The 27783-nt window shown below is 44.2% G+C and overlaps 1 protein-coding gene across 4 annotated transcripts in view; it reads left to right on the top strand.

The window, feature by feature from the left end:
- The window catches only part of ENTHD1 (ENTH domain containing 1), a 106881-nt gene that overhangs the window by 67904 nt on the left and 11194 nt on the right, over positions 1-27783 (top strand). For all 4 annotated transcript variants that reach the window (XM_086712210.1, XM_025926381.2, XM_086712212.1 and 1 more), the window contains one exon: positions 26285-26683. In XM_086712210.1, the coding sequence (XP_086568336.1) occupies positions 26285-26683 (399 nt within the window). The remainder of the gene's footprint in view (positions 1-26284; positions 26684-27783) is intronic.

The following is a 27783-nucleotide window of genomic DNA, read 5'->3' on the forward strand; positions in this document are numbered from 1 at the left end:
GCAAGCTCCAGGCTCTGAGCTGTCAGCACAGAGCCCGACGCGGGGCTCTAACCCACAAACTGCGAGATCACGACCCGAACCAAAGTCGGATGCCTGACCGACTAAGCCACCCAGGCGCCCCCCACCCCCCACAAGTTTTTATTTTTAAGTACTCTACACCAACATGGGGCTCGAACTCGCAACTCTGAGATCAGGAGTCGTGTGCTCTAGCTACTGAGCCAGCCAGGCACCCCAATATGTTACTTAGTTTTACGTGATTTTAAACTTTACCTATTAAATGGAGTCATTTTGAATTTATTTTTTGTGACTTCCTTTTATCACTCAATAATATGTACTTAAGATTCATCTACGTGTGTGTACGATTGTCATTTGTTTCCACGAATACTGCTCAGTATTTTACTGGGTGTGCGCATTAGAATGTATTCATTCTGCTCTACTATGGTCAGTACGGTGCCAGGTTTTTTTTGTAACGTGAACAGCTGTGAACATACTTATACAAGCCTCCTGGTTCTCGTGGACAAGAGTTGCTCTAGGGCATATGTTTGGAAGTGAAATTGCTGAAGGTTCAATATGAGCATCTTCAAGTGTACTAGATAATGCCCAGCTGTTTTCCAGAGTTTTAGTTGTCCCATGTCCTCACCAACCCCTTCAGGTCGCCATTCTTGGAAAAAGAAAAATTGCCAATCTATTGGGTGGCAATTGGTATCTCATTTGTTCTAAAACCGTTTTTGGATAGTGAAATTGAACACATTTTCATACGCGTACGGTTCATTCATGTTTCCTCATCTGTGAAATGTCTGTTCATGTCTTTTTGGCCATTTTTCTATTTGGTTGTTTGTCCTTTTCTTGATTGATTTGTAGGAATTCTTGATCTATTCTGGAGGCTAAACATTTCATTTTGTAAATGTCTTCCCAGTGTGTGACTTGTCTTTTCACTTGGTGAAGAGTCTTTTGAGTAATAGAAGTTCTCAATTTTAATGAGGTAGAATTTTAGTCTTCATGGATGCACTTTTTGTATCTTGTTATTTTAAAAAACTTTCTTATCTCAAGACTGTATAGCCTCCTTCTGCTTGGGCTAAAAATTTCATAGTTTTGCCTTCCACAATTAAAATCTTAACGCAGCTGGAGTTGGTTTTTGTGTGTGGTTGAAGCGTGAGTCCAGTCTTACTGCTAAATGGATAACCAGCTGTCCCCACATCATTTATTGAAAATTCTGCTTTTTCTCCACTGAGCTGCCATGCTGTTTATATCCTTAGCAAGTTTGCCCATTCGTATGGATTCGTTTCTGGACTCTATTCTGTTCCAGAAGTTATGTGACTATTCTTGCACCCACAAATAGTTTCAATTACCCTATCTTTGTGATAATTTTTGAGCACTTCTCCCTCGTCAGGAATATTTTGTCTCTTTTTAAACCTTCACTTTCGCACATAAAAGCTTGTCAAGTTCTTAGAAAAAAAAAAAAAATCAGTTTCGATTGGCCCTGCCAATCTGTTACCAGACTCAGGTCCTTGGACCCAGCAATGGCAGAAATGAGGCTGGACCCAAAGTACAAAGGCACAGACAGGCTTAATTGGGGCAACAGCTTCAGCTGAAGGGAGACACAGTCATGACAAAGGAGCCAGACCTCAACAATAGCTAGGGAAAGTTTTAAAGGACCTGAGGCAGACGAGGAGTGACATCTAAGCATGTAGGGGTGGGACATCTAAGCATGTAGGGGTGGGACAATACAGGGAATTGGGCACGCAGGCACAGTTAGCTGCTTCACACATTGTATGATTCCTCTGACAGCTAAGTGTCCACCTCTGGGCGTGAGTTTTAGCCTCACAATAAGAGGGAAGTGGGTGAAAGATCAAGTTTGGTGACCTTTGTCCCTGGACTAGTTTGGACCCGTCTAGACTTGCTCCTCGGCTGATGCTTTGCTCCTTAAGAACAGCGATAACAGCCAGCCAAGAGTGTCTCAGGTGCACGGGGGGGCTTGTTCCCAAGGTCTCTGACTGTCTCGAATCTTTAAATCAATTTGGAGAGGTAACACCTCTACAACATCACATCATTCTATTCATTTAAGTCTTCTTTAATATATTTTATGCTTTTTCCCCATATAGGTCCCCAAATCTTTTGTTAGATTTAGTCCTAGGTACTTTATGTATTTTTGTTGCTACTGTAAGAGATATTTTATAAATTGCATTTTCTTTCTTTTTTAAATTTTTTTATGTTTATTTATTTTTGAGAAGGAGAGAAACAGAGTATGAGCAGGGAAGGGGCAGAGAGAGAGGGAGACACGGAATCTGAAGCAGGCTCCAGGATCTGAGCTGTCAGCACAGAGCCTGATGAGGGGCTTGAACTCGTGAACTGTGAGATCATGACCTGAGCCAAAGTTTGACGCATAACCGACTGAGCCACCCAGGTGCCCCTATAAGTTGCATTTTCTAATGGTTGATGGTGAAAATGAGTGGAATTAATTTTTGTATGTTGACTTTATAACCAGTAACCTTGCTTAATTAACTCTTACCAATTTTCCTGATTTATGTCTGGATTCTTCTGGGTTTTTTATGTTGAAAATTGTACCCTCTGTGGATGATGGCAAAATTGTTTTCTTTACTTATAAGCCATATGCCAAAGTATTGTTTTCTTACTTCACCATGCTCGGTAGAACCACTCTGTTGAATGAAAGTGTGATCATGGGCTTCCTATACTTGGTCTCTCTCTTCAGAGAATTCTTTCAACATTTTGCCATTAAGACGGGTTGGCTATATGTATTTTGGCAGATCTCCATTCCTCATTTGTTAACAGTTTTATCACGAGTATATATTGAATTTTCTCCGTTTTCAGCGTCTATATTAATGGTTATAGATTTTTCTCCTTTGAGCTGTGAATTTTGTAAATTAGTTAATTTCCAAATCTTAAGACAACCTTGAATTCCTGGAATAAACTCAATTTGGCCATGACTTATTATCTCATAGATAAGACACGGGCTTTGATTTGCTGACGTTTAGTTTGAGTTTTACCTCTACATCTAGGAGTGAAGTTACCCGGGATTCTCTTTTCTAATATTCTCTTTGTCATGTTTTGATACCGAAATTTTGCTAGACTCCTAAAAAGAGTTGAGAAGCATTTGCTCTTTTTCAAGACTCCGGTTTGTGTAGAGTTGTTTGTGAGAGGACAGTGTTCACTCACGGTGCTGCCAGAAGGGCTGCAGGCAGGGGAGGCAACCCTGCACCCGGATATGTGCGTCCCCCTGTGAAGGCAAAGTGCAGCTTCCTTTAGAGCGGAGAGTTCCGGGACAGCGAAGCTGATACCAGGTAACTGGCTGTTTTCCCCAGAAAATGGCGCCGCACTGGGGGTGTAGCAGGAACCTCTAATGTCGACAGCTTGAGCGTTCAGCAGTTGGGTAGCCAGGTCACCTTGGTCAGGAAGAGTTAATGTCAGGGGAGCCCACGCATGGCCTCCATCCCTGCCACGTGGCCAAAGCCTCTTGAACAGCCACTGGAGTGACCAGGGAAAGAGGATGATTGACGGCCAGTCAACAGAGCGTCTTGCCCACCCCCTTTTTGAGAGTCTCCCCGTCCCCCGGCAGGCGTTTCTATGGGGCATGAATCTCTTGGCATATACATCCTAAGAGGTCCACCCACGTGTTTCTTTGTCACCAATCCTGTCACCTCTGCCTCATCCCTGTGATCCTCTCCACCCAAAGATGACAACCGCTACAAGCTCTTCAGTGAGGCTGGTGTCCCATCACGGTACATTTTTTTAATGCCGTGCTGAAGGGACTGCCCTCCAGGACAAGTAGAAGGTGCCTGAGCGTGTTGTACGTGATAGATCCCTCCCAGCAGTCCCGTCTTGTGGAGCCTGGAAGCTTCCTTTACAGGGTGTCAGAGAAGTGCCCTTTGTTCTGAAGGCCATTCCTGAGTCCTGTATACGATGCTGTCTCACTCTCTGGGTCTCGCTCTCTCTCTCCCTTTTTCCTGGTCCCGCTGAAAGGTTGGAGTCTAGGGAGGCTTTCCTGAACGCTTTCTTAAAAATCGATATACCACCACCACCATTGGCGCTCCCTATGCCTCTTCCCTGCTCTGTTTCCTCAGTAGCACTAATCATCATCTGAAGCATGTATGTATTTGATTCAGTAAGAGACTGGTCCGATACAGGAGTCCCCAGACCACCCACAGGTATCAGAGTGAGTCCGCCACTAGCAGAGCTCTGACTCTGGGCTCTGCTCTTTGCCACTTCTAGGTATATACGATACTTTGCGAGCAGTTGCATATGAGTTTTGTGTGTTGCTCATGAATTGGATGCATTGTACTAGTGTCTTCTGTCTTGAGGGCAGTTGCTGTATGCTTTCACATTTTTCTGAAAGAGGCTTTATATCATCAGAGCATTACAACGCGTGCTTTGAATTACAGAACTGACTATAGAAATTTGAGAGGTTATCGACATGGCAACTGTGCATTATATGCTCAGTATTAAGAAATCCAATTAAAACCTTTTAAACTTAATCATTTCCTCTTTTTTACTTCAAAAATACAGGAAAACATGATTCACACATGTAGAACGGACATAAATGAAACTATTAAAGGCTTCCATTGAAGTGAATGAATAGAGCAAATCCACAGTCATTTGCAGTGGAAGTCAGTTAAATAATTGAAAGACCAGAAGGATGTAACTACATTCGAAGATGCCACCTTTTATTTGTCACACAGTGGCCGATTTTTTTCATCCTTGTGATGATGAAAGGAAAGATTAAGAGATGCTGACTTTTGAATTGTTTAGGCATTTTTAGGTCAAAAAGCCATCCAGCCTAAATCCTTTTCTACGTTACTAATGAGTGTGTGTATTATACATATGTCACATAACCCCTCCAACATCCCAAATTAGGAGAATCAGACTTAATCTAAAGTACGGTGACAGGTTCATCATCAGAATGACTGAGCTCTCAGTCCCAAGTGGACTTTATTTGAATGAAGCAAATGGCTGTATATCTTTTTCCAAAAAGGAGCAAATTGTTCCTGCTACAAAAATTTCCCAAATACCTACCAGGTGCCAGCCATGGTGCTAACTGTGTGATAGTCGATGATAGACAAGATCCCTGCCTTTACGGATCTCCCGGTCGAGGGATCGAGTCCAACCCGACAAGTGAGGCAAACGTTAGGATAGGGAGGATGGAGAAACACACAGGAGGGCATCTACCCATGACTTCGGGTGTTAGGAGAGGTGATGTCCAAACTGGAACCTGATAGGTAATGACAACATGGCCAACGCTTACCTTGTGTGTGCTGAGTATCCTTGTGAGCATTTCGATTCATTCCATCTTCATACCATCTTACAAGATAGATGAGGAAAACCCACACAGAGAGTTTAAGTAACTTGCCTAAGGTCACAGAGCAGAGTTAGGATCTAGACCAAAAGTGTCTGATGCCAGAACCTATGCCAGAGTGTTTCAGACCTTTCGACTGTGATCAAGCAGAAATGCCTTTTATGCCGTGACCCAGTACCCATGGACTCACACACTAGTTTCACAAAACAATAGTTTTGACAATGTGCTCTGATCTATTCTATTTTATTCTAGGCAGTTTATTCTAGGCAGTTTTGGGTTTTTTTTTAAATATTGGATGTGACCCACAATTTGACTTCACAACCTACTGAAGGGTCACAACCCCCAGTTTGAAAGAGAGCTCACTACACTATTTTACCCACTATGCAGAAGGAACCAGACCAAGTGAGGAGAAAAGAAGAGACTATCTTAGGCAGAGTGAACACTGTGTAAGAGACCAAGGATGTGGGGTAAGAGGAAGCTTAGCGGGCTCGAAAAACTGAAAGCAATTTAGCAGGGTCTTAGGATTAAGTGGATGTCGGGACAGGTAACAGACGGAGTGAGAAAGGTAGGCAAAGTCGTATCAAAAAGGTGACCATGTAATTTATTGTCCAGATCAAGACACTTTGATATGCGAGGGGGCACGATTGATAGTGATGCCAGGGTAACAGGTGTAAACCTGGAGCTCCTTGGGCAAAGTGGCATTGCTACGGTCTGGATGTTTGTGCCCCCTTCCCCACATTCATATGTTGAAAACTTAATGCCCAAGGTGATGGTATTAGGAGGTGGGACCTCTGGGAGGTGATTAGGTCATGAGGGTGGGGCCCTCTTGAACAGAATTCGAGGTTTATAAGGGACCCCACAGAGCTGCCGCGCCCCCTCCACCACGTCAGTACGCCGTGAGACGTTGGCAATCGGCTGCTGAGAAGAGGGCCTTCAACGGGGCCTGACTATGCTGGCACCCTGGTCTTGGATGTCAGTCCCCAGAACTGTGGGGAATCAGTTTCTGTTGTTGATAAGCTACCCAGTCTGTGGCATTTTGTTATATCGGCCCGAACAGACTAAGACCGGCACGTGTGCCCGGTCTCCTGATCTATGTTGAGGGAGTTCAGTTGTGCCTGAATAACCGTGAGGAGCCTCTGCAGTGTTTTAAGCAAGGGCGTGCTATAACCTTGCTTGAAGAAGATGACTGTGGAAGAAGGGTAAAGAGAGGATTGGGGGAGGCAAGTTAGAGAGAGCAGTCAGGTCAGAACGGAACTAGAGACTTCAGACATGTCTAAAATGGGAAGCCCCCCCAGGATGGAGTCCTGACACCAAAGCATGGCAGATAAGCTGGGTTCCTCTCCAGTTTTACGTGTCACCTCCGTCCTCCCCCGTCACACGCGATGGTCTAGCTATGGACGCGGAACTACTTGCCCCAAACACCTTGTTGGCTCTAGGAATTGCATATGCCACTTCCTCCATCGGGAAGCCCCACCCCTGGCGTGCGAATCCATTTGTGTGGATTTCAATCCTTCAATCCTGAAGATTGAGCAAAGATGTTGCGTCTCCCAGGAAGCCTTTCCTGACACACCAGAAATGGGTTGTTGATTTTCGTTTGGGCTCTCATGGCTGATCCGGTGCCGATGCTGTGTTTCAATTGCCCGTGACTCCTCCCCGCTGTCAAACCAACGAGACGATGATGTTTAAAATTCAGATGTAATTGATGTATAACATTATATTAGTTTCAGATGTACGGCATAATGATTCGATATTTGTGTGTATTGCGAAATGATCACCACGTTAAGTCTAGTTAACGTCCGTCACCATACATAGTTAACAAATTTTTTTCTTGTGCAGAGAATATGATGATGATCTTTCAGATTGACTCTGTTAGCAACTTCCAAATATGCAATACAGCATTATTAACTAACAGCCCCCATGCCGTACGTTACATCCTCATGACTTATTGTACAGCTGAGAGCTTGTGCTTATTAACCTCCTTCACCCATTTTGCCCACCCCCTACCCCCTACCCCCTACCTCTGGCAACCACCAATCTGTTCTGTATATCCATGAGCTTGTTTTGTTTGCTGGTTTTGTTGGTTTTGTTTTGGTTTTTAGATTCTACATATAAGTGAGATCATATGGTATTTGTCTTTCCCTGTCTGACTTATTTCACTTAGCATACTGCCCTCAAGTTCCATCCGGGTTGCAAATGGCAAGGTTTCCTTCTTTCTTATGGCTGAATAATGGTGTGTGTGTGAGTATGTGTGTGTGTAGACATTATCTTTATCCGTTCATCCATCAATGGACATTTAAGTTGCTTCCATAGCTTAGCTATTGTAAATAATGTTGCAGTGAACATGGGGGCGTAGATATCTTTTCGCATTAGTGTTTTCATTTTCTTCAGATAACTACCTAGAGGTGGAATTGCTGAATCATACAGTAGTTCCGTTTTTAATTTTTTTGAGAAACTTCCATACTGTTTTCCACAGTGCAGTCGCCAGTTTAATTTCCCACTCACGGTGCACAAGGTTCCTTTTTCTCCACATCTCCACCAACACTTGTTACTTCTTGTCTTTTGCTTTTGTTGCCTTTGCTTTTAGTGTCAAATTTAAAAAATCCTCACCAAGACTGATGTCACGGAGCTTGCCACCTACGTTTCCTTTTAGGAGTGCCATGGTTTCAGGTCTTACGTTGAAATCTCTGAGCCATCCTGAGTTAGTGTGTGTATGGCGTGAGACACTGGTCCAGGTTCATTCTTCTGCACGTTGCTGTCCAGTTTTCCCAGCACCATATACTGAAGAGACTGTCCTTTCCCCATTGTATATGCTTGGCTGCTTTATAGTAAAATTGTTTAAGTTTACTTATTTATTTTGAGAGAGAGAGAGAGAGAGAGAGAGGGAGACAGAGAATCCCAATCTCTGCACGGGCAGCGTGGAGCCCAACATGGGGCCTGAACTCACGAATCGTGAGATCATGACCTGAGCCGAAATCAAGAGTTAGATGCTTAACCGACTGAGCCACCCAGGAGCCCCTACTTTGTAGTAAAGTAATTGACCATTGTATGCGTGGGTTTATTTCTGGGCTCTCTATTCTATTCTATCGATCTATGATTTTTTTCTTTTTTGAGAGAAGTCTGTGTCTTGTTCATCATTTTATTCTCTGCCTCTAACCCAGTGCTTAGCACATAGTAAGTGTCCACTAGATATTTGTTGGCTAAACAAGGGTCATTGAAATGCTCCTAAATTGAATATAGTCCTCCTCGCAGTGCTCTCTGCCTGTATTTTTTGCATACGCTTCAAAAGTGTCTTCAGAGAAGAGCTATCGTAGTTTTGTAAAAGAAGGGCAGCACGAGCCGCCCATGGGTGTATTCCAAGTTCACTGATGAGGTTCACTACCATCAGAATCATCTTTTGAAATTTTGTGGCATTTTCAGGGCACCTGGGTGGCTCAGTCAGTTAAGCGTCCGACTCTCGATTTTGGCTCAGGTCATGAGCTCACGGTTTGTGGGATTGAGTCCCATGTTGGGGCACAGACCCTGCTTAGGATTCTCTCTCTCTCTCTCTCTCTCTCTCTGTCTCTCTCTCTACCCTTCCCCCACTAACGTGTGCACGTGCATGCTCGCTCTCTCCCTCCCTCTCTGTCAAATAAATAAACATTTGAAATTTTGTAGAATTTTCCTCATCCCTAGTTGACACTTGACTGTAACATTAGCTAAAGAAAGTCTGTTTATTCCTGCTTTTAGCAGGAAGTGCTCAAAACACATACAACTTGCGATCATGCTCAAGGACGTCAAGAGGGAACTTCGCGCATGAGCACTGGTGCTGGCCCAGAGAGTATTTATTTAGCTTTTCCTCTCGTATCACTTCAAGTCTGGTCTGAAACCAGGATCTGTCTCTGGTGTGGCAGGAGCCCAGAGGCGCAGCATGGATGATTTCTCCCCGGTTTCTAGATGCTGTTACTCAAGGTGGTTAGTGAGTTTCAGAGGGAGGAAAGTCTGGAGGGCAGAGAGAGCTGAGTGGCTTTCTTCGTGGGGAGTTTAAAGAGCTGGTGAAGAAAGACAGAGGGCCATCTGGGAGGTGGAAGAGACCCTCAAAGGCAGAGGTGGTTCTTATTCACCCCTGAGCCATCGGCACGGTATTTTCAAGCTGTGACCTCCAGTGTGCCGGAAAATCATCTTAAATTTCTCCGATGACAGAAAAGATAACCTTGGTTATTTTGTTTTCTCAGCCACCTCTGCCTTACACTCGGTCGCTTCAGGATTTCCCTTTCTCCTCCCTCTTCTCGAGGACGGCATCCGAGTTTCAGGGACCAGCTCAGCCTCGCGGCTTTGGGGATGGGCACCTCTTCACACTGCCTTCTGCTGAGGGGAAGCCACCGTTCTCTGTCCACGTCTCGTTCTGCCGGTGTCCGCGGGCATCTTAATAGCAGTGCCCTGGAGTTAAGTTGTTAGGCCGTGCACTCGCCGTCCTCGCTGCCCCGATGGTGAGGCCCTTTCGCTTCTGCCACTCTCCCTCTCTCTCCATCCCCCAGCTGAGTCCGCAGCCATGACACACCGCTGGATGCTTCCCACACCTCTCTCGCGCGGAGTGGGGACCTCTGGGCGGTTGCCCCCCATCCCCCACCTGCATTTCTGTTCTTCTGCTTCCGTCCTGTGTCGCTGGTGGGAGGTAAAGACAGATGGGGGGATTCTAAGTGTCGCTCGCTGTTCCAGGCTCCACCTGGGGCCCAAGCAGAAACCCTCTTCGTGCTCAGAACGAAAGCAGCACGAGGGAAAGAATTTTCTTCTCTTCTCTTCACTGCCGATGCTGATGCTGATGCTGATGCCGACGCCCAGGGCCTAGAAGGGTGGCTAGGTGACCATAAGGGCTCTAGAACTACTTGTTGGATAGGTGGAGGACCGGCCTCTCCCTCGCCTCCCCAACTCCCATGACTGTGCCCGGCATGGGCTTAGGGTACAAGACCTCCTTGCCAGTATCCAACTCTTGATTCTTCTGTTCGTCTCCTCCCTCAGAGGTTCTTTAGTCTGTGGTAGACGCCTACAGGGGTAAGGGAGGGAGAGACAGGCTGAACCAATATTCCCTCCAAACTCCGTCTGCGACAGGCTTATCTGGCTTTTGTTTTTAATTTAAGTCTTCATCTCTGACCCATCATGACACTCTCTCTTGGGCATCATGGCTTCGTGTTTAGGTGACTATGCTTGGCGAAGGGCCTTGGGGATTCAGTTTGTGGGGAGGGACACTCTGACTCCCGGTACTATATCTCTAGCACCGGTTCCTAGCACGGCGCCTAACACAGAGTGGGCGCTCTGTTCATCTTTACTGAACTGAATACTGGATGAGTCAGAAATTGGTAAGATGCTGACAGGAGAAGAGTGGAGGCTTCAGGGTGTCCTCAGGGTAAAGATGGAATGAGACATACAAGGAATGCTCAATATTGCTGATTCTCTGTTGAAACAGAATTCTATTCAATAAGGCCACGTGATTTGTTAATCTTTTTTGTTTTTTAATGTTTGTTTATTTTTGAGAGAGAGACCGAAGACGAGCAGGGGAGGTGCAGAGAGAGAGGGAGACACAGAATCCGAAGCAGGCTCCAGGCTCTGATCTGTCAGCACACAGCCCGACGCGGGACTCAAACACACAAACTGTCAGATCATGACCTGAGCCGGAGTCAGACGCCCAACCGACTGAGCCACCCAGGCGCCCCTGTTAATCTTAATTCTAATCAGGAGTATTGCTGTAATTCTTATTGATTGTAAAGCTGGAGGTTCCCTGGACCCCAACTTAGTAAGCTAACTCTCTAAATTAGGGCAAAACCCCAGAGATTGTTCAGCTTTTTAGAAGCAGAAACCAAAATAGCTACTCGCAACTAGGTATTGGTTGCTCAACAGTAGTCAAATTCTAGAAGGGAAGATTGAGAAATTTGGTTTTAATTCAACAGGTTTTAATTCAACGAGTTTGTAGCATGTGTCAGACCCTGGTGGTAGGCATGAAGCTATGGCTGCGAGCATGGCAGGCCCTGTCTGCCTCAAGGAACTTCTGGTGAAGGTATAATTACAGGTTGTACTACGTGCTGTTACAGAAATGAACAGGAGCTTCGGTGAAGCGATGGGAGCATGTAAGCTTTAGTTAGGGTAGCAAGAGAAGGCCCCTACACAGAGATGATGTGCTGTGAAATAAGGACGAAGCAGCCTGGAAGGATCATTTCAAGCAGAGGGAACAGCGAGTTCAAAAGCTCCGGGGCAGGAGGAAAGGTTAGCTTGCTCCTAGAATTGCAAGCAAATGAGGGGACGGGGGTGCTTGTGGAGATCAGAGAAAAGCAGACAGGAGCCATGTCACGCAAGACCACAGTGTAGTCAGAGGGAGGAGTTTCAGACCGAATTCTGAGCACAGTGGGAACATTTGAAGCACAGGGATGCCGTAATCTGATTTGTTATTTACTTAAATAGAAACTGTCGGGGAATGCATTATGGGGGGGAGACAGAAGCAGAAAGATCAATGGAGAACCTAGGTAGACTGTCCAAGTGACCATGACTGAGAGCGGAGGCAGCGGCTATGGAGAAGAGTGTGCAGATCTGAGATATATTTTGGAGTTCAGTCCCCAGGACTCCTGACGACTGGTTGTTGGAGGGAGGACAAGTCTGGGAACAAGGATGACTCCTAGTTTTCTGCCTTTGGGAAGTGAGTGTGTGATGTCGTTTAGTGAGAAGGGAAAGGCGGTGGGGAGAGAACGGGTTGGGGGATATTAAGGGCTGCATCTTGGATATGTTACATTTGAGGTGCCTATGAGACATCTATTTAAATCCCTGCCTTCTGGAAATCCTGGATATCAGTACACTAAAGTAACTAAATTGGCACTTAGATGATTGTTTTTCCTACTTCTTTAATCAGTCTCTCTTTCCTTGAAACACCTAATTTTTTAAAAATTCTAACTGTGGTTTCTGGATGGTGGTTGTATGTCTGCTGTGCATATCAGATATCCGAGCATCCCATTACTATTAAAAAAAAAAAAAAAAAGAGGCACCACAAACCTCAAATGTAGGTCATCACCAGACGTGCCCAATCCCTTAATACCCTCCCGAGAGCAATCTCGCGGTTCATCTCTTTACCCTTGTTGTTGAAGACAGTCCAGCATGCCCAACACGTTCAAACCACAGCTTCAGTTTCCCTGAAGTTAGCAGTTTGAACAAAATGTAAACAGTGGCGCTTGATTTTTTTCCTCTTCATATTGCTGTCCTCCTTACAACGGAGTGTGGATGCTTGAGAGGACTGGGTGAAGTAGACAATGAATGACCTGGTTTCTGATGGGTTGATTAGACTCCTGTAAATGTCCTTTGTTTCCCTCTTGGAAGATGTGTGTGTGTGTGTGTGTGTGTGTGTGTGTGTGTGTGTGCGCGCGCGCGCACAGGCACGTGCTTGTGCTAGTGTGGTGGGGGGATGGGAAAGGGACGACAGCACTACTGCACTACGAAGATATTCTAGAAGTGCCTCAGGGTTTGCGGCAGGTGTCTTTTATACTTTGGATCAGCACGCAGTATGGCCTTGAGACAAGCCAAGCAAAGGGCTACAGCAGTTACAAATCTCGAGAGCTTAGTGTGGCTCCTGCCAAGGTCAAATGCTTTGAATAAATATAGATGAAAAGGGCATTTTGCTTCCTTGGAGGTATTTGATTCATTTGACTTAGAGAAGAAAAACCCAGAAAGGAGTCCTTAATACTTTGATAATGATAGCTACCAGTCCTCTGCTACCTACAAACTTGGAAAAAGCTTAATTATTCAGAAATATTCAATCACTAAATTATGATGATCTTATCTTAACTGTCATCTCTGTCCCTAGTTTGTGGGCTTTTGTCATCTGTCACCTGCACTATTAGGACACCTTTGTCGCTGATCTTTTGGCCCGAGCCTCGCTCCTGTCTGCCACATAATCTCCACAGAGATCTGTATAACACACAAATCTTCAAAACAGCCTTTAGTGGCTTTTCATCATCTATGGGATAAAAACTATACTCCTGACTTCTTACATTTTCAGTAGTGTGGTGGACTAGATACTCTGAAGAGCCTCCAACCTAGATTCTGGATAAAAGCTACCTTTTAATATATTGTTGGGTTCATGGGAACTAAGGGAAATCTCGAGGGCAGACCGGAACAAACCCCACGTGTCTAAACCCAAGAGCTGGAACCTGATTGGAGCAGGGAGCTGTGGGTGTGAAGGACTCCAAAGGCAGGTTTTCCCCGAAGGCGAATGCTGACATCATCACGATCAGAGATCAGAGACCGATCAGAGATCAGAGACCGCAGGCTGGAGCCCACAGCAGGGAGGAAGCAGAGCCTCAAACTTGGCTTTAAGTGGAGCATTCAAGGGGGCTGCACTGGCTTTAGGTGTGACAAAAATACAGATCCTTTCTGGAGGCCCCACTGAGACCCAAGACTCTTACAGATTAACCTCAACCTGATGTCACAATCGGAAACACAAGAGAATAAGCCTTCATGACTGAGTCTACAAAGATGCAGACAGCAGGTTTAGCCTCTGAGGATTTCAGATTTGAACTATTGGCGATAGAATATTATCTGAGTATGAAATGTTTAAAGGGAAAAAAAAGATGGAATCAGTAAGGGACGGATGACTAGACACATTTGAAAAATAACCAAATAAAACTTTTGGAAAGGAAAAATAAACTTGTTTGAAACTAAAAATTCAGTGGATGTGGATGGATTAAACACCAGATTTGATCAAACCGAAGTGAGAAGTAGTGACTTGGAATGTGTAGCAGAAGAAATTCCCCAGAATGCTGCAAGGAGGCCAAGAAGATGGAAAGTATTTTTTTTTAAGCTGAGGCACAAATGGCAAGTCGGGAAGTTTCGTACAGCCAGTGGGAGGCACTCTTTGATGAGATAATAGGAGATCATTTTTCCAGAACTGATGAAAGGCATGAATTTAAAGATACGGGGAGTTGGGGCGCCTGGGTGGCTCAGTCGGTTAAGCGTCCGACTTCAGCCAGGTCACGATCTCGCGGTCCGTGAGTTCGAGCCCCGCGTCAGGCTCTGGGCTGATGGCTCAGAGCCTGGAGCCTGTTTCCGATTCTGTGTCTCCCTCTCTCTCTGCCCCTCCCCCGTTCATGCTCTGTCTCTCTCTATCCCCAAAATAAATAAACGTTGAAAAAAAAAATTAAAAAAAAAAAATAAAGATACGGGGAGCATAATATATACCAAATAGGATAAAGAACTACAAACACTTGCAAACTCACGTATTAGAATGAACCTGTAGAATGGCAAAGAGGACGGTGTCACAAACAGGCAGCCGGAATAGAGATGCGTCATCCCTGCAAACCTTGGCGTCACCCCCGAGCTTCCTTTCATAGCAGCTCTCGTTCAGCGTATATCCAGAAACTGGTCACCTCCGCTGCTGGTCCTGGTCCTGTGCACCGTTATCGCTCCCAGGGGTGCAGAGTGGGGAGAGACTAACCAATCTTCAATGACACAGGGATGTCCTGTGACCTAGGACTGGAAATTGGAATTAGCGGTGGAAAAGGTCAGTGGTCCTCAGACAGGACAGCATCAGTCAAGAAGTAGGAATGGAAGCCAGACTGGTGTTTTGAGGAGTTGAACAGGAAAGAGGGAAATTAATTCAGAGGGAGAAAATAAATTTGTTTTTCAGTGTGGTTGGCTGGGGGGAGCAAGACAGAGAGACACTAGCAGAAAGGCCCAGAGAAATATTTAAAATAAAGGAGACTAGGTTCCACTTGAGTGGGTGTTTCGGTGACACAGATGGCAGGACCGGCCTGAGTAGGCATAAGAAGGGTCTCAGACCCTCAAGACCGAAGGGAAGGGTGTGAGGAACGGTTGTGGATTGTGGTTCAGTTGGCTGAAGAGAGGGAGAGAAGCTGAAACAAATCAGTTGAAAAACCTCTCTTATCTTGACGAAGAGGGGAGAAGGTCATCTACTAAAAATAAGAGAAAGGTCTAGTTGACAAGGGAGCTTTGAGGAGAGCAGGGAAAGTTTGGAGTTGTCTCTGAGAGGAATGGGAGAGAAAGGACACGCAGAAAGGATTCCTGGACACTCCTGAGGACCCAGGGGGTATGGAGACCATGAACTTAACAGTTGGGAACTCTCTACAGTAGCAGTCAGTCACCCGGGAGAGGAGAGGAGCAGGGGCCCGGGGGAGTCAAATGTGTTCCAGGCCCAAGTGCTAGATGCAAACACCGCAAGTCCCAGTAGGGAGGGCGCAGCAGGGAGGTGGTTTGAGTAAGTTGAACCAGACCTGGATGTCCTGTATTAGGGAATGGTGTGGTTAGGGGGCTCCCCAGGGTGCACTGAAGAGCCTCTCATATTCACTTCACAAGAGAACCAGCATTCGGGTGCCTGCTGTAGAGCGGCCGGGGATGGCCACATTAGCCAAAGAAACGGCAGCTGCCAAGAGATACGTGATCACAACAGCGGCCCGATGAGGAAGAGACAGACACTTGTCTCGTATTGCCCTTCCTCTGTTCTGACACTGAATAGAGCGGAGCTCGGAGGAGGGAGCTTTGTCCCATCAGTAGATCAAATTCAACCTCCAGATGAGAAGAAGAGTAGGCCAGGAAGGGAGAGCAGCCAGTGCAAAAGCCCAGAGGTGTGATAGCACCAGGTGTGTGGGGGGACTCTTTTGAGGGATTCAGCATGGCTGACATGCGGTGGCGGTGGGGGGGGGGGGGGGTCCATCAGAGACCGGAAGGAGGGTTGCGCTCTGACTAGACATGGCATCAGTGGGAGAACACTCCATCCGCCATACTGCCTCCCCTCACGCCCAGATTTTCTTTCACTTTGATCTCTGTGCCGTATTTTTAAATAATTTCTTCGCCCCTATCTTCCAGTTCCTAATTTTCTTTTCAGCTAGAGTTAACCCGCTGCTTAAAAAACCAACTATTTTTGTAATTTCAGCCATTCTAGTTTTCACTTTTACAACCTCTACTTGGATCTTCTGCTTGGGTCTGTTTTTATAATCTTATTCCTTGCTTATATTTTCAAGCTTGTATTATTTCCTTAAACGTATTAAGTGTATCTATGGTTATCTGTCTTCTGTGTTTTGTAATTCCAACGAATTGCAATGGTGACAGGTTTTGCTGGGATAATTCTGGTGGCTTTTGTATTTTCGGGCACTGCGCCATCCCCAATATTTGTTGCATAAACGAACAAATGAAAATATGTGGAAGGTGCTGGAATAAAAAGAGCAAATGAAACATTAATAGGTAAATTACAGGATAGTGCTGTAAGTCATATAATAAAAACATAAGCGAAGAGCTCTAAGAACAAGGACCACACTCCGATCCTGCCTGGGGACAGAGAAATGGCACGTGTCCTTTTAGGCATTCGGGAAGGTGTGTTCCAAAGGGACGTATATGTTATAATATACGAAGTTTTAATAGGTGAGTTTTTTTTTTTTCTCAGCTTAGTGTGGAAAATAGAGCATCCTTATTTCAGGAGAAATAATACTTCATCTGAATTGACAGCGTAAATGATATTCTCAGGTGCGTTGCTGTGTTGCAGACTTAGACAAGATTTTTACGCTGCATTGAAGTAAAAGTTTCTCATTGTTCTGTGCATCTAACGAGGGAAAACGTTTGCGAATTACAGTTGTTCATCATCATCTTTCCACAGAACACCAGTTCTCTTGGTCTCAAATACCACCTTCTAAGAACAGTGGGCACAGAGAACCTGCATCCTGCCCGTGGTCTACCTATACAGGAATTTTGGTGGGGGGGGGGGGGGGAGGGAGAGTGCCTGGGACATCCAACGTCCCGTCTGCCTCTAGTCACGGCCATGGCGGGAACGCCTTCAGACCGCTCCATCATAACAACGGCCAGGAACTATATAGAGTATCTGTGGGCCAGGTACCACTTCGAGCGTTTCATGTATTTCATTCATGTCAGAATTGAGCCTCTGACCAATTTATTTTCATTTTTTTTTCTCCTCCGGTGCCCTGCGGGGTTTTATTGGCATTCTATGGATCGGTCTGATGGTCACAAACACTTAGGTCTTCAGGCACCTGCCTGGAGTGGGCTCTGTAGAGCAGGAGACCCTTGAGTGCGAGAGGCCAATTTCCATTTAACCTCTAGCCCAAACAGCAGGAAACACTGAGATAGGTAATGAGCACTAGTTTCCCAAAGACCTGTTCAGCTTCAGTTTCCATAATGATTATCTATTAAGGGATATTTGGATTTTTATTATGGGGGGAACCGTAACTATGGCATAAAATGTAATCATGAGCGCCCCGTACCTATTTCATAATCCATTCGCCGTGATCCGTTTTCATGGCCTGAGAGTCTTCCGCCGTCCTACTTATTTTTTCATTTTTTAATTTTTGAAGAATGATCCGTTTATTTCATTTGATGATATGTTTTACAGAATAGACGTCTTCAGAAAATCTAACAGTATTAACCGTATTCTCTAAGAAATAATAGGATTTGCCTTCTAAATCTTTTTTTAAACTTTTTGTTTTAATTTAAAGAATTGAGCCTGGGGGCGCCTGGGTGGCTCAGTCGGTTAAGCGTCCGACTTCAGCTCAGGTCACGATCTCGCGGTCCGTGAGTTCGAGCCCCACATCGGGCTCTGGGCTGATGGCTCAGAGCCTGGAGCCTGCTTCCGATTCTGTGTCTCCCTCTCTCTCGGCCCCTCCCCTGTTCGTGCTCTGTCTCTCTCTGTCTCAAAAATAAATAAACGTTAAAAAAAAATAATAAAAAATTTTTAAAAAAAAGGTAAACTTTAAAAAAAAAAGAATTGAGCCTGTTTTAAAAGAGAAGCTGTAAGTTGTAGGTTGTCTATTGAAGAGGCTTTTATTTTATTTTTTTTTTAATTTTTTTTTTCAATGTTTATTTATTTTTGGGATAGAGAGAGACAGAGCATGAACAGGGGAGGGGCAGAGAGAGAGGGAGACACAGAATCGGAAACAGGCTCCAGGCTCTGAGCCATCAGCCCAGAGCCCGACGCGGGGCTCGAACTCCCGGACCGCGAGATCGTGACCTGGCTGAAGTCGGACGCTTAACCGACTGCGCCACCCAGGCGCCCCTGAAGAGGCTTTTAAAGAAAAGTACCTTTAGATATGCCCGTGTCTCTGTTTTCTTATGAGAAGTTAAACCATTATCGCAAATTTATATTGAAAGAAGTAGTAAATATACTTGCCGTATTTCATAACCATGCTTTCCAAAATATTTTCTCTTTGTAAAACTTGGGTACACTATATTCTGCAGTTAAACGCAGTGATATATGATGAAGTGAAACTTGCAGAGCCTGCACCTGTGTGTGCGCACGCACTTAACACGGGTCAGAGGGAGAATATAGCTGTTCTAACGTATTATGATGATTTGAGGTTTCGCGCGTACACTGTAAGAAAACCGTACTAAGATTTTCATGTCAAACATGTTATTCAAGTTTCACATCCACCTTAAAATTAGTGGCTTGTCTACTTTAAACCAATATATTAATGAGCAATTCAAATCACTCCTCTATATTAATAATTTATAACTGTGGCCTCTTAGCAAAATAGACCTATTATCGTCAGATCCTATGTCCTTTGATTAAATAATTGCAAAAGTAGAAGCTCCTTCGGCTACACATTTTTAAGCTCCAGAAAGACCTATTTTGGCATCCACCTTTTGTCACGCTTGCCAGCTCTCCGCCTTGGAGCTGTAATTGGATACCGTGCGTCAGACCAGCAGGAGAATTGATCACAGCAATCGCTGGGCTGGAATTAACACCCATTATCAGAGTCACCATATAATGGAATATAAAATAATATGCAATGATTACAGTACCTGAAACGAGGCAGGGGAATTATTGAAAATTGAAAAAAGAGTTACCAGTACAGAATATTCCTACCTGTAGGCAAAGTCTCTTAACCCGGAATTAAATCCAGTGTTCCATTTCAAAAATGATCTCATCATCGCCTCCAAATGAGCAAAAACATTTTCTGTACCTTCGCCAACATAGCTCTTCTCTTTTGTCCTTAGGCTCAGAGCATGGAGAGGTGGTGCAATTTTTTGTTTGTTTGTTTGGTTGGTTGGTTGGTTTGGTTTGTTTTTCCTTTTCCTTACTGCAGACATCTTAGTGATAGTCTGTATTTAAATTTGCAGTCTGATGCCTTACACAGGGAATAAGCTTCTTCCTAAAGATAACGATCAAGAGTAATCAAACCAGCTTTACAATGACCGATGTGTCAAGGTCCTGTTTTGCATTAATCAAGTATATTGGCAGGTGTAAAACACTGTACAATAAAGAAAACCGGGGACAGTCTCATAATTTAATACTGAGCTTCTCACCCCGGAGTCTGCCAGACAGATACTTGAGAACAAAGCTCTTTGACATGCAGGTTTTAAATTGAAAGAAAATGAGAAACCTGATAAAGCAAGCCAACCAAATTAATTCACTCTGTAGTCCTCTCTGCTTTTTAGTGGAATTCAGAGAAATTCTCTCCCAGAGTAAGTTGGGAGGCCCTCACGAAACAATTGTTTTTGTGTTTGCAGGGTATACATTTCTGTGCTTTGTATTCAACCATATAGAGTTAATATTTATTGCTGTTCTCCAGCAAATCCCCAGGAGTTCCCGCGGAGTTCAGAAATTTTTCCATAAATGTTGTGCATCCTTTATATGGCTCCAAGAAAACATCTACCCCGAAGCCCTTCTGGGAAGAGACAGATAGGCAAAGACAGTGGGCCAGTTGTGTACTTAATGACTCAGTCCTCCTCCACATGGCCCTGCATCTCTAAAAGTGACACCAGGGAGGAGAGGAGTGACCCCAAGGTAAACTTCAGTCACTTACACTTATGAACCATTAGAATTGTCAGTAAAGAGCCACTTGGTACAGCAGGTTCTACCAGACTTTTCATTTCTTTTTTTTTTTTTTTTTTTAGTTTGTTTTTATTTATTTTGAGAGAGGTAGAGAGCAAGTGGGGGAGGGGCAGAGAGAGCAGGAGACAGAATCCCAAGCAGGCTCCCCGCTGTCAGCCCCGAGCCCTAGGAGCCTAGGCGGGCTCCAGCTCACGAACCCCTGAGATCATGACCTCATGACCAGAGCTGAAATCAAGATGTTTGCCCTGAAGGAGTTTGTAGTCTCCTGGAGGCGATGGATCTGTAAACAAATTATAATGAGTCATAAACAACAAAGTTTTTACTAGTGTTACAAAGCTTAGAAGAGTGCCTGCCACATCCTTGTGCTTAATAAATAGTTGTCAAACGAGTGACTAATCTCTGAAACAATGAACTAAGTGAAAAATGTGAATATTCACATTGAATTATGCAAAAGCAAAGAAAAGAGGGATTCGTTTTAACTTGGAGGATAAAGGTATTTAACAAAAGCAGTAGTATTTCAATTGGGGTTGGACAAATGAAACCATTTTTGATAGAGGGGAAGGGCAGGGCTGGAGGACATTCTAGGCTGAGGGAGCAGCTCAAGCAAAAACACAGAGATATGCCCACCTAATGGACATAACCTTGGAAACTGGAAATCAGTTGGGTATAAAGAAGAAGAAGAGCATTTCAGGCACAAAGAACAGCATGGGCGAAGGCTTGGTGCAAAGAGGAAACGTGGCTATTTGAAGAACCGAAAGAAAGTATAGTAGGGTCATATAGTTCTGGAAAAACCGTAGTTCAAAATGAAGCAGCAAAGCAGAGGTGTGCCTTGTGGCGCCCCGTCCCCAGCGTCACAAAGCCAAGAGACAATAGCTCAATAACGAGCACAGCCCATCCACACTCTTCTGCAGTTATTTGAACGTCCAGGAAACAACAACACCTCCCACTGTTTGTACGAAAGAAGGTCGTCTCCCCAAAATAACGAGGCACAAGGTCCCAGCCTTCCAGGGCGCCCCCTTCTCCCACTCCTGAGACTTTCTGGAGCTCTGTGGTAAGAGCTGATCTCCACACTGGCTTCCCCTCTGCAGGTATTTGGGGTTTGCTTCCTCGCTCCGTCCATGGTTCCTTTTCCAACAGTGTTGACATCGCCCATCTTCTGTTGTCCTCTCTTCTCTCCTGTTCTATTTGCCGTCCTAGGTCTGGACCTCTTTGTGCCACTTCTGTCATTCCAGTGGGTATGGGGAAAGGAAAACTGAGAAATGAATATGTCTTGTAGCAAATGCTGTTAATGCCCCCACCCCGTATTCTCTTGGCCTACCTCTGAGTTCAGCGGCAGCCCTGGTGACCAGTCCCCCTATCCACCGCGAGTGTCCTCTACTGGGGTTTCCTCTGGAGCCCAGACACCACCTGTTCGGCGTAAGTGCGAGACCACCTAGACGCGCCCCAGATTTAGCACTAGTGAGCGCAACCCTCAGCCAGTGAAGGCGAGAGTCTCTGAATTCGTGTTCCGCCTTCCCATTCCTGAAAGGACAACCCTGCAGCACCCCGCGGGATCGAACCTCATTTGCGCACCATGGTAATCTGGTCAGTAGTACGCTCTATTGACTTGATCCCTTTTCTGTTTCACCATGCCCACTCCTTCACTCGTGCCCTTGGGATTGACGGCCAAACCCGCTCCCTGCATCCAAGTCTTTTTCTCAGACTTGCAGGATGCTCCCTGCATCCAAGTCTGCTTCTAGGGGAACCCGATCTGAAACTGTATCCTACAGATACAGAATATTTACTGTATTATACAAATTTACTGTATTATTATCTACTGTATTATACACATTTATTCTTCACGTTTACTCATTTATTGAGAAACTACAACCTCTTAGACACTGTGAAATTTAACTGGTAACTTGTATCATTAGTTATTTCTATGTGTTTATTGTCCGTATACTTTTGTAGGTATACATGTATATGTATATATATTCCTTCCTTCTTTCTCTCTCTCTCTCCCTACCTACCTATCTGCTTATATAAAATCCATGCTTGATCTTAACATTCGTTGACAGTAGGAACTATGACTTCCACTTACGTGCCTGCAGAGTTAAATACAGTCCAGTGCAGGGGCGCCTGGGTGGCGCAGTCGGTTAAGCGTCCGGCTTCAGCCAGGTCACGATCTCATGGTCCGTGAGTTCGAGCCCCGCGTCAGGCTCTGGGCTGATGGCTTGGAGCCTGGAGCCTGTTTCCGATTCTGTGTCTCCCTCTCTCTCTGTCCCTCCCCCGTTCATGCTCTGTCTCTCTCTGTCCCAAAAATAAATAAAAATGTTGAAAAAAAATTAAAAAAAAAAAATACAGTCCAGTGCAAACAGTAGATGTTCAACAAGTGTTTCTTGATTAATCTTTAATTTTTATTCTTTAAAATCTTTAATCTTTAATCTTAATTTTTAGCCTTTACATCCACTGTACATTATTATACACAAAATCCACATATAACACTTATATTAGATAAGTTATAAATTATCCTATTTAACTCACCTTTGCAGACATCCTACCTGCTAAAGCATGGTCGAGGCTCTAAAGTCAGAATGTGGGAAGTTAGTACGATGTGTGATAGGCTGTGTACAGCATATTCTTAGGTGGAAAAAAAAATGAGTTTACAGAAACTAATATTTATTATTGAGAGAAGGGAAGGATTAGGTAGGTGTGATTGGAAATGGTTTCCAGAAGTAGTCGAGGTAGAGGCCTTGAGAAGTTGATAGGATTTAAATAGATAGAGAAGCGGAGGGGGTGGTCCAGTGTTGGGGGTGCAGGGTGAGAAATAGATGGTAATAAAGGTAAAGAAACTTTGAGGGGCGCTTGGGTGGCTCAATTGGTTAAGCATCCGACTTCGGCTCAGGTCATGATCTCAAGGTCCTCGAGTTGGAGCCCTGTGTCGGGCTCTGTGCTGACAGCTCGGAGCCTGGAGCCTGCTTCAGATTCTGTGTCTCCCTCTCTCTCTGCCCCTCCCCTGCTCATGCTCTGTCTCTGTCTCAAAAATAAATAAAAACATTAAATAAAATAAAATAAAATAAAATAAAATAAAATAGGGGTGCATGTGTGGCTCAGTCCATTAGGCGACTGACTTCATTCAGCTCAGGTCATGTTCTCGTAGTTTGTGAGTTCAAGCCCCGCATCAGGCTCTGTGCGGACAGCTCGGAGCCTGGAACCTGCTTCGGATTCTGTGTCTCCCTCTCTTTCTGCCCCACCCCCTCTCATACTTGCGCACACGCGTTCTCTCTCTCTCAATAATAAATAAACATTATCAAAAAATCTTTTTTAAATCATTATTTTTGAATTGTTGTCATGCTTTCTTCTTTTAGATCATAGTGTTTTACTCATTGAAAAGATTACCAGTCTAAAAACCAAAGTCTAAGCATCCAGAAGACTGTTTCTCCTGGACAGATGGGAAAGAGGGTGGATAGATAGACTTCAGTCTGGTTTGTTTCGTTGAATTTGAAGATAATTTTTTCTTTTATAATGTTAAGCTTTTGTATTAAACGTTAACACAATGGCTAGGGACACCCGGCTGGTTTAGTCAGAGGAGCATATGACTCTTGATCTCGGGGTCATGAGTTCAAGCCACATGTTGGGTATAGAGGTTACTTTAAAATAAAAAAATAAGAAAATAAGCAAATAAAATGATGGCTGTTAGATGACTTTATACATCCCAGATTTGAGATTTAGATTGAGTGTTGTTATGAATATTTCCATCAGAGAGTCATTGTCATTCTGAATTATCTTACCGTCCATATTGCTAAGTGTTAAGGTGACTCTGTTACTATAGAAAAATGCTTTTCCCCCGATTTCTCTCAGATGTAAAATAGAAGCCAATGGGAAAATATTTGACAAAAATCCACTCTGAAGAAACGCGTTTATGTAAACATGGTGAGGTATACATGTGCTTGGCGCTAGTCAGTCTAGCATTCTGCCGGGAAATATATTCGCATCTTTAACAGAAACCTTTACCAACTAGTTACAACTCAGTCATACGCAAATTAGGGATATTTTAGAAGTTATTTTCATCTACCGATTTACTCTTCCTTTTAATGATTCTTTAGTAACTTGATTTGACTTTTTTAAAAACAAAGGCACTACTTTTTCTCTTTCTTTATCCTTGTGCTTCTATTTGTCCTTCTCCTTAACAAGCGTTTACTGAACACTTCCTACGGGTCACACTCTCCAGTGCTGGGGCACAAAGATAACTCCTAAGAAGGCCTCTGCGGGGGGCCTGTTTGCCGGGAGGGGCAGGACTGGTGAGAATGAGGAAGTGTAAGGCTGACTACATACAGGGCCCCAGACAGGGTGTGGTGAGAAAGACAATGACAGGGGAGGGCAAGGAAAGGAAAGAACAGGTTCAGGGCAAGAGAACAGGCTGCTTGAATCAGTTTGAAAAGATGGAAGAGCTTGGAGGTGAGAGGGTTGGAGAGAAATGGAACTCCCCACGGAGGGAGTGAGGTACGTGTCCTGAATTGTCTAATGCTGTGGTGTCCCAGCAGCCATTTCGCCCAGGCTGGCCTCCAACTGTGGATGAAAATGTGTTTCTGTAATAACTCAGGGCCTGACAGCGGTGATGATGGCATATAAATGTGCATTGTGAGGCTGTGTTGTGGTGTGCATGGTGATACGTAGACACTCGATAGTGAATTACACAATTCCTGTATCCTCTTCTGGGAGCTTCTGCTCAGTCTTCCTTTTGCCCATTCCCAGCCCATGACGCACTAACTTCATCAACTGTATCTCTTAAAATACTTTTCTTTCTTTCCATATCCAACTTCAGGTAAAACTACTTCAGAGCAAGCCCTAGCACGGAGTGTTGGTAACAGTTTGCGTCTAGAAATTTGGACCAGGATCATAAGTCATAGATTCAGTAGGTCTTCCTATATCAGACCTACCTTAAATATCAGCTCCTTTCAATTCCTTCTATTTGTAATAAATATTATTTGTCCCTTATATTCCAGGTACTTTGTCATATTCTAGTTACTGTGGTGATATTAATGAATGAAATGGATAAAGATTCTGCCCTGACGGAACTTACATTTTGGTAATCATCACAACGGCTCTGAAAGATTGCTTCTTTTCTCCCACATAGACAAAGGATTCTGCTACCGAAAGCAGGGTTTTCTTTCATGGGCTTTGTGTAGACACCAGGGCAAGAAGACATTTTTTTATTACAGGGGAAAACGGCCTTTTTTTTTTTTTTTTTTTTGGTAGCTGGGGGTTCTGTAGGGATAGACCAGTATGATATGGCATATTTTCTCTAGTTTATCTTGTAAAAGATGAACGTTTGAAGGTTCTAAAAATATAGTGGTTTCAGAGACAGATAAGTGGGTGAAGAGAAAAATATTTAAAGACAAGTTATTTGAAGCTTTCCTTTCCTTGTGCTTCAGTGAGGAGAGAGAGAGAGAAGCGGCCACCAAATGACTAATGCATCAGTAATAGCTGGGGTATACTTTATATAGGCAGAAGAGAAATATAGTAAGAAAGTAGAAACAACTAAATAGAGAATCCTGTTATAGCATCAAAAAATCCGATTTAGGAGTGCCTGGGTGGCTCAGTCAGTTGAGCATCCAACTCTTGATTTCAGCTCAGATCATGATCCCAGGGTTAGAGATCGAGCCCATGTCAGGCAAATGTGGAGCCTGCTTAAGATTCTCTCTCTCTCTTTCTCTCTCTCTCCCCCTACCCAGACCCCTTCTCCTGCTTGCTCTCTCTCTCTTTCTCTCTCAAATTAAAAAAAAAAAAATCCATTATTAAAATTACAATGGATTTGGGGGCACCCAGCTGGCTCTATCCGTGGAGCATGTGGCTCTTGATCTCAGGGTCATGAGTTCAAGCCACATGCGTGGTGTAGAGCTTACTTTAAAAAAAGGAAAAGAGGGTGGCTCAGTCGGTTGGGCGTCTGACTTTAGCTCAGGTTACGATCTCACAGTCTGTGAGTTCGAGCCCCGTGTCCTGCTTCGGATTCTGTGTCTCCCTCTCTCTCTGCCCCTCCCCCATTCATGCTCTGTCTCTCTCTGTCTCAAAAATAAATAAACGTAAAAAAAAATTTTTTTTAAAGGAAAAGAAAAAAGAAAATTGCAACGGATTTAAAACAGAGTGTTTTCAGTTGTATTTTTTGATCATGGTTCTTACTTGTTATTTTACAGACGCTGTGCCTACCCCCTCAGAAGAAAGCCCATCTCTGCCGACAAATGTGAGTTTGGACAAGAAACCAGACAGCAGTACCATCACAAACACCATAACCAAAAGCCCTTTGCAAATGCCTCTGGAAAAGCAGTCAGCTGCAGAAAGCTTTGACACGTTGACAACTTCACCATCGTTTTGGTCATCGAATAAGGAAGAGTTTGTCAGCCCTAATTTAAGGACGTCAAAGTCAGATTCTACCTTCTGTAACCAGGCCTCTGTAGAGACGCTCTATGTCTCTCCTTCATTCAAAACATTTGACCCAGTGAAGGAGATGGTAAGCAATAAGGACTTCCAGAAGCCAACACAATCCAGCATTGTTCACGTGGATGAGGAAAACCTCAAGACTGCAACCACATGGGGTGAGTCTGCGTGCACGCACATGCGCGCGCGCACACACGCACACACACACACACACACACACACACACACAGCTCTTCTGAAGTGTTCTTCTGTTATTTTTCTGTGCTTTCTGTCTCTGTTTCTGGTTCCCTTCTTTCACTCTCCATCCAGTGGCGTTAAAACATACAAGCCAGAGAGAGGGACTTCTCAGTTGGGAAAAAGCACCCCTTTTATTAAAGAGCTGAAAGGCAGTTCATCCCTGGGGGTCGCAAGTACTTGTTGAAGCACAAGTTCTGAGCAGTTCTGATTCCGAGTAAATTAGAAAGAACTAGCATTAAATAAGAGCTTCCTGTTAGGCATTTAGGTTACCTATGAAGACACTTTATAAAAAGGAATGAGTTACTATGTATATTGATGTGTAGACACACAATGTATGTGTGTGCGTACGCGGCCTTTTTTTAAAGTGTTGTGTACTGATTGCCCCCCCCCAAAAATGGTGGGGAATCTCTTCTTTATTCTGTCCTATAAAACACTAAAAGGGTTGCAGTATTCTTGGGCCTTGATGGTAAAGGAGAAAGCCAATTGGGAATCCAGATTGTTGGCTATCAGTTACCAAAGCCTACATCGTAATTATGCTTTCTTCTTTAAAGTTAATTAGTAAACGAATAAGTTGTTTGTGCACTTTTCCAAGACTGAGTTGTTTTATTGGTTCTTATGTACAATAATGCTTACTAACTCATATAACTATAAAGCTTTTAATATCAATACTCTAAACTGCCTCAATCTCAGGTCAAAAGTACAAACAATGGAAGCCAACATGGTGAGGCTAAAGAAATTTACTTTGGTGTCAGTAAGGTCAGTGAATGATAGCACAGTCCCCTTGCTGCACTTTCCAGAATTTTAGGGGATCGAATAGCCTAAAAATAAACTGATTCTTACTTCTGTCACCAAATTAACTGTTCTGCAGAGACTGTTGATGTGGAAACCAATTAGTACCGGTTACAATGACTGTGACGGTTTGTGTGCGTGGCTGTCCCCCAGGATGTTGTTACTATGAGTTCATTTCTTTCACAAATACCACAGAAAGATCATTGAAAATAGTTTTGGCCACTGCCTGTGT

This window comes from Puma concolor, chromosome B4 (assembly GCF_028749965.1).
Source record: "Puma concolor isolate L17-30 chromosome B4, mPumCon1.1.hap2, whole genome shotgun sequence".
NCBI lineage: Eukaryota > Metazoa > Chordata > Mammalia > Carnivora > Felidae > Puma > Puma concolor.